At 44.1% G+C, this 18,175-nt stretch overlaps 1 protein-coding gene and 1 long non-coding RNA gene across 2 annotated transcripts; one reads left to right on the plus strand and one right to left on the minus strand.

Annotated features, from left to right (window-relative positions):
* The first annotated feature begins 8,949 nt into the window (after positions 1-8,949).
* Positions 8,950-9,863, plus strand: LOC135251715 (uncharacterized). The gene is made up of 2 exons (XR_010329191.1): positions 8,950-9,026; positions 9,747-9,863. It is a non-coding gene; the product is annotated as an uncharacterized LOC135251715 (long non-coding RNA).
* A 1,724-nt stretch (positions 9,864-11,587) lies between these two features.
* sil1 (SIL1 nucleotide exchange factor) lies at positions 11,588-17,885 on the minus strand. Its single transcript, XM_064329413.1, has 9 exons — positions 17,390-17,885; positions 16,957-17,095; positions 16,269-16,377; positions 15,552-15,663; positions 15,085-15,273; positions 14,447-14,568; positions 13,316-13,412; positions 12,784-12,948; positions 11,588-12,580 (listed from the first exon to the last, which is right to left on the minus strand). Exons 1-9 carry the CDS (start codon positions 17,492-17,494, stop codon positions 12,221-12,223), a joined length of 1,398 nt encoding a protein of 465 aa, XP_064185483.1. The 5' UTR covers positions 17,495-17,885; the 3' UTR covers positions 11,588-12,220.
* Positions 17,886-18,175: the final 290 nt, after the last annotated feature.

Below are 18,175 nucleotides of genomic sequence, written 5' to 3' on the forward strand. Positions count from 1 at the left end.
CAGACAGAGGTAATAACTAAAACTTTTTTTTTTTGGGTATGTTTTCCTTTGTATGTTATTTGTATGTATCTAAGTTAAATTATTTTATTACTTATTTTTTTAAACAGAGCATTTTCATGACTGGCTACCCCTCTTGAGCAGAGCAATAATAGGAAATAAGGTGAGAAATATTAACTTGGGAAATCTGATAACAGTAGTTGCAAAGCAGAGATCGACAGGTCTGTGGGCTGGTGCCATGACCAGCATTTGCACATCAACAACCAAAATTTTAATGTATGCAGAGGACGGTAGAGGGGTGCAATGGGGACTGGCTCTGGCTCCATATAAAGAGAGTTGGGACCAGAACAGAGACAGAAACAGGGGCAAACACACCTGCAGTCACACTCTCATTAGGACAACCTCAGAGGCACCATGAAACACACTATCCTGGTCTGCATAGTGCTGCTGGTCGCAGTGTCTGGTGAGTACCAGCAAGTTCAGGGCATGATGTTAAAATCTGTGTATATTTATTAAACTCTCCTTAAAAGGTCTCTTATTTTTTAGCCGCTCCAAAATACATTTGTTTATCCTGTCCGTGGTGTTGATGGTGGGGACTGTGAATGGGGTTTTCTCTTTTTAAGGGACAGTGAATTTTGAGGAAACATCCTCAGATATTTCTGGCAGAGGGAGAGAAAAAAATCAAGACAAAATACATGTCATTATAAAGGCAATCAGAATAAAATATTTGTGAGATACTTTCTTTTTCATTTCTCTTGTTGTGGCTGTTATTTGGGCCGTCAGTACTTTACTTTGCTTCCATTTTCAATTCTGCATGACATTAACTAGTAGTTTGTTCTATGTACATTTAAAAAAAACTTTAGGTAGAGAAGAATTCAGCTCATGCACATTTATTGAATAACAAACCGAAGTACAAACATTTCTTTTCAATTTCTGTGCACCAACTGTGGCTCAGGGGAGGCCAATCCCTCAGTATTCACCCACAACAGAACTGTGACACTGAACTATGGCTCAGATTCCCAGTAGAAAAAGGGCACTCACACGTCAACCTCATTCTTTCTTTCAGAGCTCTCAGCCGATGAAAGGACACAGCCAGAGCCCAGACAGGTGAGGCATCATAGAGAAGATGTCTGACATTATGTTGGCAAGTAACAAGCCAAGTTTGAAGAGAAAAAAAAGTCAGTTTGCACTCATTTGTAATCCCTGTGCTCTTTTTCACAAAAGTTATATAACAGGTAAAGGGTTCCAGCACCCGTGGTATTAGAATGTGTGCAAATTCACCTTAATGTGTCATGTGAGCCCAGAGATGGAAAATCCAGGGCTCGGTAAGTAAAAGTCCTGACATGTGCTTCGACCACCCATGAACTCAGCCAGCTGATTTCGCTAATTCATTCTACCTACCTGGCTGAAGAATTGTGCTAATTAGCAAATCCAAGTGATTAGAACAAAATGCTGTGGAGGACTTTTACTTTCTGAACCTGGATTTTCCACCTCTCTGTGTACCACATCAAATTCTGGGTAGTGTAGTTAGAGTAATTTCAAAAGAATACACAAAGAAAAAAGAATCCAGTCTGTTTTGATGTTCAGTTTAATTTCTTTAGACCACTCCTGGACTCTCTGACTCCACTTCTGTAATATAGTTAACAGAACTGAGGACTGCATGAGGCAGCAGCATAAGTGGTGTTGCTAGAAAACTAACCTCGACCAGGAGTGGTGACAGGTTCACATGCCAAGTAGTGAAAAAGCGGTGAAGTGGTGGCGTGTAAAAATGTAGGCAATAACTGAGTTATTTAGGACATGGCCCTTTGCTGAACAGATGCACAATCATAGAACCATTTATGGTTTTTATTTCCATTAATGGCTGCTCTTTCATACCTTCCTCTAACAGGCCAAATGCTCGAAGGGTTCCGAAAGTGGCTTCTGTCCCAGAATTTTCTATCCTGTGTGTGGGACTGATGGCCAAACTTATGATAACGAGTGTTTACTCTGTTATGAAAACAAGTAAGTAGAAGATTTTTCCCCCCCTCTTGTGCGTTGATTGTTTTCTGTTGCACAACATAACACATTTGGACACTAATGCACAGAGGTGCATGGAGGCCTGCACTCGAGTTAGGCTTTGAAGATATTTTTATTCTTTTCTTTACATATTAGCTGCCATAGAAGCATACAGCATACAATATAAAATGCACTGCTTCTTGTGCGTCTCTGGCCCAAAAATTAGGTATAGCCACACAACAATAAAAAAGGGTTTAAAAGGCTTGGCCAATATTTAACTAACAGTGTGAGAGTCTGTCATAAGGAAGCAGGTGGTCACCTTGAACAGGCGATAAAAATAACCAGTTTCATTGTTGAAGACCAACAGGAGGTTGGACACCACAAGGGCTTGTACAAATAAACGTCAGACAGAGGGGAATCTGATTTACGTATAAGGCAGACGATCACGGGGCACACTAAACATAATCAGATTATTTGTGTCCATGAATTACAGGAAATGTGCAAAATCGAAAGGATGTGTTTAATGTGGTTAACCAGAGTACGTCTAGCACATGTGAATCAAGACCGCATGCTCAAACTTAGGCTATATGATTGGCTAGATTCAGGTTCAGATCAAGAGATACAGAACCCAAGCAGAGACATGTTTTTATTTAGGAGACAATCAAGTAAATTACAGGTTGATAACACAAAACAAGCATCGGAATCAAAAGGTGGCTATTTAGTCATGACATTCTCAAATGAGAGACTGTCTTTTATAATTGTAGCCTATATCTGTTCAGCATAGGTATAAGTTACATTGTTACATGCCACTATTTAAATAGATTAATATTTACTGGAGTAAACTGAGTTAGGCATTTTGCCTTCTTGGCATGTGAACCCACACTTCATGACCAAATGTATCTGGACACCCCTTGGTCTGGGGCTGTTTTCTCAAATCTGTAGCATGGAGATTTGAGAAACAGATCCAGACCAAGGGGTGTCCAGATACTTTTGGTTCCCAAACAGTTCTGGAAAGGCCCTTTCCTATTTTAGGATGACAATGCCCCCAGTCACACAGCAAGGTCCATACAGAAATGGTTGTTGTTGACAACGGTGTGGAAAAACTTGACTGGCCTGCAAAGAGCCCTGACCTCAACCCCATCCAACACCTTTGGGATCAATTGGAAAGGCAGCTGCGAGCCAGGCCTAATCGCCCAATCGGTGCCCTACATCACTAATGATCTTCTGACTGAATGGAAGCAAATCCCCACAGCAAAGCTCCAACACATAGTATAAAGCCTTCCCAGTAGAGTGGAGGTTGCTATAGCAGCAAAGGTTAGACAGTAATGCCCATAATTTTAAAATAGATTTTGGGTGTCAGGTGTCCACATACTTTTGGCCATGAAGTAGTAGTAGTAGTGAATCACCACTGCTGGTCAAGACCATTTTTCTAACAGCATAACTTATACTGCTTCCCCATAAAGTCCTCAGTTCTGTTAACTATATTACAGATGTGGAGTCAGACCACTGAATTGTAGTTCATTGGCAGATTCCCTTCTAGGTCTTATGTAATTCATTGCGTCAGACAGTCCATGAGGGTGTTTAAAAAAATTTGACTGAACATCAAAGCAGACTGGATTAGTTATTCTGTTTTCTCTTTATCCACACGCGAAACACTACACTAGCCAGCATATGTTAGGCATGACATATTAACACATATTCAAATACCACAGGGGTTGAAATCGCTTACCTGCTGTACAACTTTTGTCTGTTACATAATTTTTTCAGTGCAAATTAGTGCAGTACCTTTTTTTCTCCAAACTTGGCTTGTTACTGTGCCAACATAATTTCAGGCTTGAAGTGTTTTTTCTCTGTAGCCATGACACTGCTCTACTTATCTTACAGGAAAAAGAATGAAAACATCATGATCGTGCATGAAGGGAACTGTCCAGTCGACTACTGAAAGTAAGCGGTCCAGTTCACTCACAGTTAAAATGCTTTCTCCTGCATTGTTTTATGTTGGGGAACGTAAACGGCTCACGACTCTCCCGCGAGGAGGACCGCTTAGTGTATTAGTGTAATTTTATACACAATCAAATACCATGGGAGTTGAAAAGCTTTCCTTGCTGTAGAACTTTAGTCTATTTTTTTGGTGTGTTTTTCACGTTTGAAACTTAAAGCAGAATTTTCATTGCAAATTAGTACCGGGACTTTTTTTCCCCAAACTTGGTTCGTTTCTTGCCAACATAATATCAGGCTTGAAGTGTTTTTCTGTGTATTTCTATTGCAGCTGTGGCACTGTGCTATATTTCACTTACAGGGAAAAGGGGACGAACGTCCTGATGTGGCCCCATGGGCGTGTTGACCCAAAAAGGAAAGTAAACTGTCCGCAACAGTTCAACTGATTTCTCCTACATTGTTTTATGGATGGGAACGTAACGACTGTCGTGCAACACTTGCCCTACCTGCTTGCTCATCTGCTTGGGGTCCATGGGGAAGAATCTAGAAGGCCCACTGCATAGTCTGTAATCTGGAGACTACTGCTTATTCATAATCTGTACCCTGCCGCTTGAGTGTATTCTGTACACCGCATCAATAAAGTAATTCAGCATTCAGCACGCGCATCTTCCATCATTACGAGTTTGTAGTTGTGTCATGATTCACAGTCTACAGGACAGAAGTTTCTGACTGCTGTGTACAATGAATGCTATCTGTGGTGACCGCAGTGATAAATGACTGTTGAAGAGGCTCCTGTCAGCAACTCAGAGAGCTAACTAATGATAAATCCACTTAATGATATTTTCACACAGGGAATGTGTAAACAGGCAACAAATAGAATACAGTCAGGACAACTCACATACTTAAATTACATGTTTTAATGAATGTGTAAGTATATATTTTTTGGTTTGGAGCTGAATGGATCTGATTCAGGTATTGCAGTCCATGTACCAGCGTGCACTACCTTATCTAACAGGCAGCACAATACTTCCCGATGATCATCCCTACTAAACATGAGAAATACCAGAAACCCCCAAACAAGAGGTCATCCATTTGGCAAACCGAACAAACATTGGTGGCATCAGTCAGACATAGGCTAATAGGGAACTGCACAGCAACGCAAAAGTAATTTCAACAATTGGGGTGGGAGGTATGTCATCCCGTCAAGTTACACATTGGCTGGGCGGCATGCCTCATACCTATGCAGCAGCGAGTTTGTGTCACTTTTCAGGATTTCCTACAGAAATAACCACTCTGACCACAGACTCTCAGACCTTAAGCACATTCATTTCGGTACCTTATGACCATATTTCTACAGACAGAATTAACAAACAACTTCACGTCCACACAATAAACCCCTAAACTTAGATGATTTAGCGTTTTCTCCTTCTTCTTTTTCCCGGTCAGCAAGGTGGCCGAATTATCGAACCGGCTAGTTTGCTAGCCGAGTGCTTAACAAAGGAAAAACAGTACACAGCCGTGCGTGCACCCGACTACAGTGAGTAGCCTAATGTTAATTTAGCTAAAGTTCGCTGGCTAGTTAGCTAACGTTAACACCTGAGCTCTTAATAGATACATATTACTAAAGCCCCAAACTTAGATGTTTTGCGTTTTCTCCTTCTTCTTTTTCCCGGTAGCAACATTGTTTTATGGATGGGAACGTAACGACTGTCGTGCAACACTTGCCCTACCTGCTTGCTCATCTGCTTGGGATCCATGGGGAAGAATCTAGAAGGCCAACTGCATAGTCTGTAATCTGTACCCTGCCGCTTGAGTGTATTCTGTACACCGCATCAATAAAGTAATACAGCATTCAGCACGCGCATCTTCCATCAGGACAAGTTTGTAGTTGTGTCATGACTCAGTCTACAGGACAGAAGTTTCTGACTGCTGTGTACAATGAATGCTATCTGTGGTGACCGCAGTGATAAAGGACTGTTGAAGAGACTCCTGTCAGCAACTCAGAGAGCCAACTAATGATAAATCCACTTAATGATATTTTCACACAGGGAATGTGTAAACAGGCAACAAATCAAATACAGTCAGGACAACTCACATACTTAAATTACATGTTTTAATGAATGTGTAAGTATATATTTTTTGGTTTGGTGCTGAATGGATCTGATTCAGGTATTGCAGTCCATGTACCAGCGTGCACTACCCTATCTAACAGGCAGCACAATACTTCCCGATGATCATCCCTACTAAACATGAGAAATACCAGAAACCCCCAAACAAGAGGTCATCCATTTGGCAAACCGAACAAACATTGGTGGCATCAGTCAGACATAGGCTAACTGCACAGCAACGCAGAAGTAATTGCAACAATTCCCGTCAAGTTACACATTGGCTGGGCGGCATGCCTCATACCTATACAGCAGCGAGAGTTTGTCACTTTTCAGGGTTTCCTACAGAGATAACCACTCTGACCAGACTCTCAGACATTAAACACATTCATTTCGGTACCTTCTGACCCTATTTCTACAGACAGAATTAACAAACAACTTCACATATCCGCACGATAAACCTCTAAACTTAGATGATTTAGCGTTTTCTCCTTATTCTTTTTCCCGGTCAGCAAGGTGGCCGAATTATCGAACCGGCTAGTTTGCTAGCCGAGTGCTTAACAACGGAAAGACAGTACACAGCCGTGCGTGCACCCGACTACAGTGAGTAGCCTAATGTTAATTTAGCTAAAGTTCGCTAGTTAGTTAGCTAACGTTAACACCTGAGCTCTTAATGGATACATATTACTAAAGCCATGTCCAACTTACTCTCATTCACAGACCCAAAACCCCTCCAAGTAAAAATAAATAAATAATGAGTCACGCATCATAATATTGAACATTTAGTAGAACAAAACATCCGATGCCATATTCGGATTAAAACTGCGCATGCGTCATCGAGAACGGCTTTGTTTAAACTGCGCATGCGTCGTCCAGAACGGCTTTCTCCAAGCCTGCAGCCAGCTGAGGGAGGGGGAGCATGAATGTGACCGAAACTCAGCGCTCCGGTGAGTGTGCTTCCACCTTCTGGTCATTCCAATGAACTCCATAGTTGGAAAAATCACGAACAGCCCCTTTACGTACCTAAGCAAAATGTAAAGTGGGAAATCAAAGGGTCAAGCAGCTCGTTGAAGACATTTTGGGCCTGTCAACTTATTGCACACGTCTAAGCTGCTGGGAAAAATTTTAATGAATTAATCCTGAGTACATAACACTGGCCCTGGTAGTTACCCAGAAGTTTTGAATGTACCTGAAATTATATTTTACTTTTGAGAAATGCCTCTGCTGTGGCTTTACCAATGCAAACGAGCTGTAAAATTCAAACAAAAAATATGAGGCACTGATGTCACCCTAACCCATCTTTCCCAGAAGCATTTAGAAAGCCCTGTTGCATATGACAGACTGATGTTCATCGATTTTTAGTTCTGCATGTAACACAATAGCCTACATCCACACATTTTGTTTAAAAGACTAGTGCAGTTAAAAATGAATCTCTTTTTAATCATATAGATCCACTCTTTCCAAAAAAAAAAAAAAAAAAAAAAGCCCACAGCAGGTCAGTGTGAACATAGCACTCTCTGAAACAAAACACACATATAGGCACAAATCTACAAATCACAAGCATAGGTGCACTGAAAGTACATCAGGAAGATCCAAACGTTACAGAATAAAAGTATGTTTTCAGCCTGGACTTGAAGGAATCAATGGAGGGGGCAGATCTAATTGAGTGGGGGATGCTGTTCCATAGTCTAGGGGCAGCAACAGCAAAGGCACGGTCACCTCTGAGCTTAGGTTTTGCTCGCGGGACAGCCAGGAGCCCCAAGTCAGACGACCTGAGGGACCTGGAGGTGGAGTAAGGGGTTAAAAAGTTAAGCACCCTGCTCAAGGGTACAACGGCAGTGTCCTACCGGGGAATCGAACCTCTGACCTTTAGGTTACAAGACCAACTCCTTAGCCATTATACTACACTGCCACCCCCCCAGTAGGAAATAAGGTGAGAAATATTAACTTGTGAAAATCTGTTTTAGGTTTCTTCCAGGGGTGGATCAAAATATTTGTTTATACAGTGTAAATAGCTGAAGTTTGGGGGGGGGGTAGACCAAAAATGGGAGTGCAAGGGAGGCGGGGGATATGTATCCTGGCCCCCCCACGCTACTGATTAAGAATTATGCAGTTTTAAAGAAAATCAGAGAATGCCAGGTCTGTGGGCTGGTGTGAGAACCAGCATTTGCACATCAACAACCAAATTTTGGTGTACACAGGTGAGGGTGGAGTGGGTGCAGTGGGGACTGGCTCCAGCTCCATTTAAAGAGAGCTGGGACCAGAACAGAGACAGAAACAGGGGCAAACACACCTGCAGTCACACTCTCATTAGGACAACCTCAGAGGCACCATGAAACACACTATCCTGGTCTGCATAGTGCTGCTGGTCGCAGTGTCTGGTGAGTACCAGCAAGTTCAGGGCATGATGTTAAAATCTGTGTATATTTATTAATTAATTACTTATTTTAGTTGCTCCAAAATACGTTTATCCTGTCCGTGGGGACTGTGAGCGGGGTTTTCTCTTTTTAAGGAACAGTGAATTTTGAGGAAACTTGCTCAGATATTTCTGGCAGAGGGAGAGAAAAAAAATCACAAGACAAAATACATGTCGTTATAAAGGCAATCAGAATAAAATATTTGTGAGATTTTTTTTTTTCATTTTTCTTGTTGTGACTGTTTTTTGTCCGTCAGTACCTCACTTTACTTCCTACTTTACTATTTCCAATTCTTTATGACATTAACTTGTAGTTTGTTTTATCTACATTTAAAAAAAAAACATTAGGTAGAGAAGATTTATTGAATAACACCGAAGTACAAACATTTCTTTTCAATTTCTGTGCATTGACCGTGGCTCAGTGGAGGCCAATCCCTCAGTATTCACCCACAATGCAACTGTGACACTGAACTATGGCTCAGATTCCCAATAGAAAAAGGGCACTCACACGTCAATCTCGTTCTTTCTTTTCAGAGCTCTCACCCGGTGAAGGGAGACAGCTAAGGCCCAGAGAGGTGAGGCGTCACTGAGAAGATGTTTGACATTATTTTGGCGAGTCACAAACCAAGATTGCTGTTTTAATGTGTGCAAATTCACCTCATATATGTCATATGAGACCAGAAATGGAAAGTCCAGGGCTCAGAAAGTAAAACTCCTGCCATATGCTTCGACCACCCATGAACTCAGCTGATCTCACAAATTAATTCTACCTACCTGGCTGAAGAATTGTGCTAATTAGGAAATCCAGGTGATTAGAACAATATACTGGGGAGGACTTTTACTTTCTGAACCTGGATTTTCAACCTCTGCGTGCACCATTTCAAATTCTTCGTAGGGTATTTAGAGTCATTTCAAAAGAATACACAAAGAAAACAGAATGCAGTCTGTTTTGATGTTCAGTCTAATTTCTTTAGACCCCTCCTGGGCTGTCTGACTCCACTTCTGTAATATAGTTAACAGAACTGAGGACTGCATGAGGCAGCAGTATAAGTGGTGTTGCTAGAAAATTAACCTCGACCAGGAGCGGGGACAGGTTCACATGCCAAGTAGAGAAAAAGCTCAACTAAATTTACTCCAGTAAATGTTCATCTACTGAAGTGGCGTGTAAAAATGTAGGCAATAACTCAGTTATTTAGGACATGGCCCTTTGCTGAACAGATGCACAATCACAGAATCATTTTAAAAAATGTACATCATTCCATTAATGACTGTTCTTTCATACCTTCCTCTAACAGGCCAAATGCTCGAAGGGTTCCGAAAGTGGCTTGTGTCCCAAAATTTTACAACCTGTGTGTGGGACTGATGGCCATACTTATTATAACGAGTGTTTACTCTGTATTGAAAACAAGTAAGTAGAAGATTTTCCCCCCTCTCTTGTGCGTTGATTGTTTTCTGCTGCAGAACATAACACATGTGTACACTAATGCACTGAGGTGCATGGAAGCCAGTGCTTGAGAGTTATGCTTTGAAGATATTTTTATTCTTTTGTTTACATATTAGCTGCCATATTAGCATACAGCATACAATATAAAATGCACTGCTTCTTGTGCGTCTCTGGCCCAAACATAAGGTATGTGAACCTACACTATATGACCAAAAGTATCTGGACACCCCTTGGTCTGGGGCTGTTTTCTCAAATCTCAAAGCTGCTGTAGAATACAACCTGAATACAATCAAAGAATGCAATCACATTCCAGATGATTCTGCGCTTCCCCAACAGTTCTGGAAAACCCCTTTCCTATTTCAGCATGACGATGCCCCCGGGCACACAGCGAGGTCCATACAGAAATGGTTGTTGTTGACAACGGTGTGGAAAAACTTGACTGGCCTGCACCCTGCCCTGACCTCAACCCCATCCAACACCTTTGGGACCAATTGGAAAGGCAGCTGCTAGCCATGCCTAATCGCCCAATCAGTGCCCGACATCACTAATGCTCTGCTGGCTGAATGGAAGCAAATCCCCGCAATGCTCCATCACATAGTATAAAGCCTTCCCAGTAGAGTGGAGGTTGCTATAGCAGCAAAGGGTGGATGGTAATGCCCATCATTTTGGATGAGATTTTGCATGTCAGATGTCCACATACTTTTGGCCATGTAGTGAATCAGCACTCCTGCTCGAGGCCAGTTTTCTAACAGCATAACGTATACTGCTGCCCCATGCAGTCCTCAGTTCTGTTAACTATATTACAGAAGTACAATCAGACCACTGAACTGTAGTTCATTGGCAGTTTCCCTTCTAGTTCTTATGTAGTCCATTGAGTCAGACAGCCCATGAGGGGTGTCTAAAAAGAATTTGACTGACCATCAAAGCAGACTGGATTATTTTTTAAATTTGTTTTCTCTTTATCAACACGAGAAACACGCATAACATATTAACACATATTCAAATACCACAGGGGTTGAAACCGCTTTCCTGCTGTACAAATTTCGTCTGTTACTGTTTAATCTTTGAAACATAAAGCATAATATTTTCAGTGCAAATTAGTACAGGACCTTTTTTCTGCAAACTTGGCTTGTTACCAGAGACGCTTGTTACCTACCAACATAATGTCAGGCTTGAAGTGTTTTTTATTTGTAGCCGTGACACTGTGCTGTACTTCTCTTACAGGAAAAATAATAAAAACATCATGATCATCATGGACTGGCCGTGTCCAATATGAAGAATGTGAACGGTCCGGTTCACTCACAGTTAAAATGCTTTCTCCTGCATCGTTTTTTGTTGGGAAATGTAAACGGCTCACGACTCTTACGCGAGGAGGACCCGCTGCTTAATGTGTAATCGGTAGAATTTTTTTTTGTGTTACCAGTTAACGCCAATTTTATGTGTAATCTGTAGATCGCAACTTTGTGTACGCTGCATCAATAAAATATTCAGCATTCAGCAAGTGCATCTTCCCTCGTTTCGTGTTTCTAGATGTGCCATGACTCACGACCTACCGAACAAACAGTTTCTACCTGCTATTAATAATGACTCGTGTCGTATCTATGCTGACCAGTGACACACGACTCGGCAATGAGGTTCCTACCAGCAACTCACAGAGTCAACTAACAAGTACTCTTAATTGGGATCGCAGGCTTTCTAAATTACAGCTTGAGGTGGCATGCCCCACACCAATACTGCATTTATTTATTCATATATTAATATATATTTGTTGAGATGACGTATACAAACAAGGCATTAGACATTAGAATACAATGTGTAGACAGGCAACAAATAGAATTGCTTCGTTACTTAGCAACAGCAGTGCCTGGTCATTCGTTTTTAAGAAACCTTAATTTCTCATGCGGCCAGTTCAGCCCTTTTCATCCTTTTAGAAAGCATTTCCTCAATAACTGAACAATTGAAAACTGAACAAATAAAAATTCACCAATAAATACAAGGACTTCTCTAGTTCACAGCTAAGATCGTTGGGGTACCCAACCAACTGAAGTTGGATTTAGCACACAACTTCGCAAAATAAACAGAAGGTTGGTGCTTTGACGACTATGTTGCATGGATAATTTTGCAGCCACAGTGCGTGCTACCTTTCATATAGAGGAACAGGTACACGGTGGGGTCCAGCACAGGTTGAAATCCCCAGCACAAAACCAAGGGACAGGCACGCAAACACCTTTCCAGCAACGTAGCCTTTATTGCCCTCTCTGGCACACAGGGGCTCCAGCCACCCACCCTCACCCCCCCCACCCCCACCCTGAAAACCCCCCAGGGTCAGCGCACTTTCAGCAGCACGGTGTTGAGCAGACTCAGGATCTCCCCGAAGTAGCCCTCCTCCTCCCCGAGGCCCTGCTCGCTAAGCGCTAGCTCCTGGTACTGCTGCTGCAGGGCGCTCAGGGACAGGGCCAGCGCCTGGTTCTGCCGGTACTGGGGCCTGCAGTGTGGCATCATGGCCAGCAGGGCGCGCAGGGCCTTCTCCCGCCAGTCGTGCTCCGGGGAGGCCAGCATCTCGGGCACCAGGCTGCACCAGCCCTGCTCGGCCAGCAGGGGGAGCAAGGAGATCTGAGCGTACTGCTGCAGGCGCTCCTGATGGGAGTCCGGGATGGGATCCAGGCCAGCCTGAGAGATCAGCTCCTGTGGACGGGAGGGAGGGAGAGGTTCGCCTTGAGCACAGCATTTCACTCAACATCCAGCTGAACACCTAAAATGCAACAGTACTTTCCGAAAAGCAACCAACAATAAGTTCTGACTAACTGCTACTATAAGCAATTGTCGTTGGTTGCGTAATTACTACTCCACCTGTCCCTTACTTGTTTTGGACATAAAGCATGACTCACCTTCTCAACGATCATGTCATAGAGCAAGGTGACAACTCTCACACGCATAGCCCCGCCCCCAGAGGCTCGGAACAGGTCCCCCAGCACCTGCACGCCACCCATCTTCAGGAAGTGACTTTGAGCATAGGGGAAGTGACGCAACAGCGAACCTACAGCAAACAGCAACTGCGCACACACACAGACACACACACACACACACACACACAGATAAATACACTACTCACATCTGAAGTTAACGTAGGCATTCACAATTCTGCAGATTAGAGTTGCGTCCAATTTCAAAGGTGTGATGATTCAGAAAGGTAAAAACTAATAACAAAAATGAGCCGTATAAGTATATGGATGCCAAGATCCATATTTTTGTATGATGGCCCCAGCATTAAAACAGTTGTTAGCAACTGAGGTTCTTCTGTCAATAGATGCTGCCATGACAATTCATCTGTGCATTTTCTGAGGCTCTGAATGTTGATCTTTGATTACGCTGAATGCATGCAAGAGCTGGCAAGAGTGGGAGGAGCAACATGTCGCTTACCTTCTTCTTCACACCCATTGGCCGCTCTGTGGCCAGCAGGGTCAAGAGCTTCTGCAGGGCACCGCCCTCCATCGCCTCAACCTGCACCCGAGGATTACTGAGGGAAGAGGGCAGGGTAGCATTACTCAACCGCCCTGTAACACTGCCTCTACATTATCAAAACATTTTGAAAACAATTATACTGACGTTATACATTATACTTTTTTTTCGGAACGTGTGACATATAAATGATCGACCCGTAGACCAGCTTCTCCACATCTGCCTTGTCAGTAATTGACGTGGCTTCAAACTGACGGTTGAAAGAGCAAGGGCGTTCCATTTGCCTAATACAAGCCTCCTTGATTCCTCCTTCCTCATGTCCTTTCCTTGCGTCCTCCATGTTGGGTGGAGCCAAGGAGCGAGGAAACAACATGAGGAAAGGATGCAAGGAGTGTAAAGTAAGCTGTTGGAATGAGCCCACTAACGTTTTACAGGACTGCCTACCTGGGGACAGGGACTGCAGGAGCCTACCTGGGGACAGGGACTGCAGGAGCCTACCTGGGGACAGGGAACGCAGAAGCCTACCTGGGGACAGGGACTGCAGGAGCCTACCTGGGGACAGGGAACGCAGAAGCCTACCTGGGGACAGGGAACGCAGAAGCCTACCTGGGGACAGGGAACGCAGAAGCCTACCTGGGGACAGGGACTGCAGGAGCCTACCTGGGGACAGGGAACGCAGAAGCCTACCTGGGGACAGGGAACGCAGAAGCCTACCTGGGGACAGGGAACGCAGAAGCCTACCTGGGGACAGGGACTGCAGGAGCCTACCTGGGGACAGGGAACGCAGAAGCCTACCTGGGGACAGGGAACGCAGAAGCCTACCTGGGGACAGGGAACGCAGAAGCCTACCTGGGGACAGGGAACGCAGAAGCCTACCTGGGGACAGGGAACGCAGAAGCCTACCTGGGGACAGGGAACGCAGAAGCCTACCTGGGGACAGGGACTGCAGGAGCCTACCTGGGGACAGGGACTGCAGGAGCCTACCTGGGGACAGGGACTGCAGGAGCCTACCTGGGGACAGGGAACGCAGAAGCCTACCTGGGGACAGGGAACGCAGGAGACTACGCGAAGACAGGGACTGCAGGAGCCTACCTGGAGACAGCAGAGCCCAGGACAAAAGCAGCACTCTCCTGCAGGCGTAGATCTGTGCTGTTCAAAGCGTCGATCACCAGTCTCAGCCCTCCCATAGTCACCAGGTCCTGCCCATTGTCCACCTGAACACACACAGGGCGTTAGAGTCTGTTAAAACGGAAGCTCAAAGAATGGGAAAGAAACAAACAGAGAACTTCAGTTGAACTTCTGCAAGTCTTCTGGTAGCTACTGAAATTTCTAAAATGCTCCAAAATGCTGTCACGAATAGAGCCATTCTTGCTCGACTTCAATTATATATTGTCGTAGACATCTGCCTTCGTGAAATTCCGGAATTTTCAGTTTATTATGCCTGTATTTTGTCAATCAGCCTATTGCAATATGCACGGTCTGCATCAGGGCCTACTGTGATATGCATGGCCTGCATCTGGACCTGCTGTGATATTCACGGACTGCATCTGGGCCTATTGTGATATGCCTGGCCTGAATTTTGGCCTATTGTGATATGGATGGCCTGCATCTGGGCCTATTGCGATGTGCATGACGTGCATCTGAGCCTATTGCAATATTCACAGCCTGCATCTGAGCCTATTGTGATATGGATGGCCTGCATTTTTCCTGACACTGGCTGCGGGTCTCACTTGGTGCACCAGGTACTCCAGGTCGAGCAGGGCTGAGACCCTGTCCTCTGGCGTGGAGCTGGAGCTGTTGAGCTTGGATATCAGTTTGCTCATGATCTGGAAGTCGGTCTCCACAAGCATGTCCAGCTTCTCCATGTCCTTCCTCAGCTCCTCCATGGAGCGGAACTGGGCCCGAAGCTCCGCCTCCTCCTGCACCAGTACAAACAGCCCCCAGGCACGTTAATATTCATGGCGACTACAGCGAGGACCAGAAAGGCAAACACTGAGACGGAGGGTGGAATTTCATACATTTAAATCTTGGTTTTTCCCCCAATTAATACATTTGTATTCAGGCTTTGTTTTCACCACATTGCCTCTGTTTAAAGTTCATTAAAAAAAGTCTATATAGTGCAAGTTCCAAAAAAAAAAAAAAATAAATAAAAAACCTTATTATTAAAAACTATTAAAGTCATCATCCATCCACGCACCTTCTCTTTGTCCTTTTTTGGAGACTCAGCTCCTTCTTCCTTGAACTGCTTCAGGGCCTTCTTCAGCTCCTGAGCGGTGAAGGATGGGGTCTCCGTGTTAACCATGCCTCGCCTGCCCCACCGGGAAGAGACAGAGCCGGACATCAGTACTGACGCAAGCCTTTCTCCCCGCTTGCGTGAAAATCAGCAGTATCAACCGAGGACTTCATGCTTTCTGGTCACCACTGCCTCTGAACCACCCATACACTATTCCACTACTAAATGGCATTATTTTGTGAGGGACAACAAATATCTTCCCATCTCATCTTTTGGTAGGTTAAAATATTGCAAGATGTAGTGTCTCTCATCTAACAATAAACGCAAGTGCACAATTAGTACTTGGTGTAACTGACACGAAAATGACTGTTTTCAATTATTCCTGTACCTGGTTTCCTTGGCTGAAAAGTTTGAACCGTTACAAAAATCACAAGAAAACGAAAGGTCACTTTTGTGAAAAGCCACAAAGAAGATAAGCCATCAAATGAAACCCAAAACACTACCATGGCTGCGTAACCAGGAGGTTACACACTGACATATCGGGATGGGTCGGTCCAGATGTGCTCGCCTCAAAGGTGACGCGTCAAAGGTGACGGGTTTTTAAAAACCTAACCCGTAAGTCTCAGGGACAGGACAGGTAAATCATGGCCTCGCGTGAACCTACGTGCTGCAAGTGCACACCTCTGACCGTCGCTCCAGTAGCGGAGGGACCCCTCTTCCCCGAGCTTCACTTCCCGCTGTCCCGTCTGCAGGTTGAGCCTCACGTGGGAGCCCGCGGGCACGGCGTAACCTGGCAACGCACACGGATCACGTGACCACTGCATCACATTACAGGCACTCAGCAGACGCTCTCATCCAGACAAAACTTTCTACACCGCATCCATTTATACACCTGGAAGTACACCGAAGCAATGCAGGTAAAGTGCCTTGCTCAAGGGTACAACGGCAGTGTCCCACCTGGGAATCGAACCTGTGACCTACAGGTTACAAGACCCATTATACTACACTGCCCTTAGACAGCTGCACTCCCATTGCATTCCAGTCAAAGCAATGCAAAGATGGAGGGAAAAATGTGCTGTGCCACAGCATGGACTACAGCAAACCATTCAGGCTATTGCAGCTTGTGTTTTTGCTAATATATAAACAATGAAGTTACATATTAACAGCACTTACAAAAAGCTGCGAGCAAATAGAAACAGGTAAAACGATTTTTTTAAAATGTAGCATGAGATGTAGCTGATAAATACAAATAAATAAAACGACAACAAAGAACAATAATAAAACAGTAAAATCAATTACTATGACAAATGACTGCAGTTGAGCTGGGGTTTGTACTGCCTTGCCGCGAGGCAAGCTGTTCTGCGCGCACCTGGTCGGAGCGTCTGCCACTGGTCCGTGGGCTGAAACACCTTCATGTCTTCGGGGTCCTCTTCACTGTCAACACGGGCCTCTCCGTCATCATCATTGCTGGGCTCAGCGCTCTCCACAACAGTCAGGGCTGAGACAGACTAGGAATTGTATTGTAGTATTGTGAAAGATATTATTCTTTGTCAAGTTCGATTTATTCATGAAATATTAATTAAAGGGCACGTAGGTACATTCTCTGAAAAAACTTTAGTCTGACTTAAAAACCTCTGCGAAAGGGTCAAGTCCAGCGTCCGGAACAAAACTGACTTGGTGATGAATGATGAATTGATGAAAGGTACATAATTTGTATCGCTCTTCCCTGAAATAGCCGCGCTTCATGTCAAGATGAGACCGGTAAAATGCTGAAGGACGCCAAAGACGAACATTGAGCTTACCTTTTCACAACTGGCACAAACAAAATGAACACTGAACACCCAAAGAACGAGCGTCACCCCGGCTCCGCTCCAGGAAATGCGCGGCGTTCGCCATCCAACAGGCATGGTAGACCTCTGCTACTCTAGAATTCCCTCTGCGCAGCAAGGATATCTGATACACACACTGTGCGCTTACGATGAATGGCGTTGTCTGTCTTTTACCATTTTAGCGGTCGTGTTTCTATCTATTTTTTAAACGGAGAATGTTGCTTTTAATTCGTTTTTCACTGTCAGCTAGTAGGCTACTTCGATTACTATATGCTGTAAATCCAGTTATCACCGTTTATATAATACAACGCTATGGTATTACATGAGTAACCAATGCAGATTTAAGCGTGAAAACCATTATCGGTCTTTACCAATTCTGTTATTCTATTAACCGCACTTGCACACAGAACTATCCACTTTTATACAAAACACATCCGCATAAGACAAGCAAGCGTCCCCCAAAATCTTACACGTCATCGGATGATTGACCCAATCACAATTTGAAAAGTGTGCGTTTGTAAGCACGTGTCTCGAGTCTCGCAATTGTATTGGCTAAAAGTGCTACACCGCCCATGTTTCGTGACATTGCGACCACAGAGCCCAATACGCAATATTTTTTGACTGCACTGGTAATGCAAAAAGCAGAGGAATGATGCCGCGCTCTAAGAGAATATATTGTAATAGCCCCGTAATAAAATTTGTCTATGTTAAAATAAGGGACGTTTGTATAGGAAATGGCACTAGCCGGTGCAGCGTTCA

This window comes from Anguilla rostrata, chromosome 3, assembly GCF_018555375.3.
Source record: "Anguilla rostrata isolate EN2019 chromosome 3, ASM1855537v3, whole genome shotgun sequence".
Classification (NCBI taxonomy): Eukaryota; Metazoa; Chordata; class Actinopteri; order Anguilliformes; family Anguillidae; genus Anguilla; species Anguilla rostrata.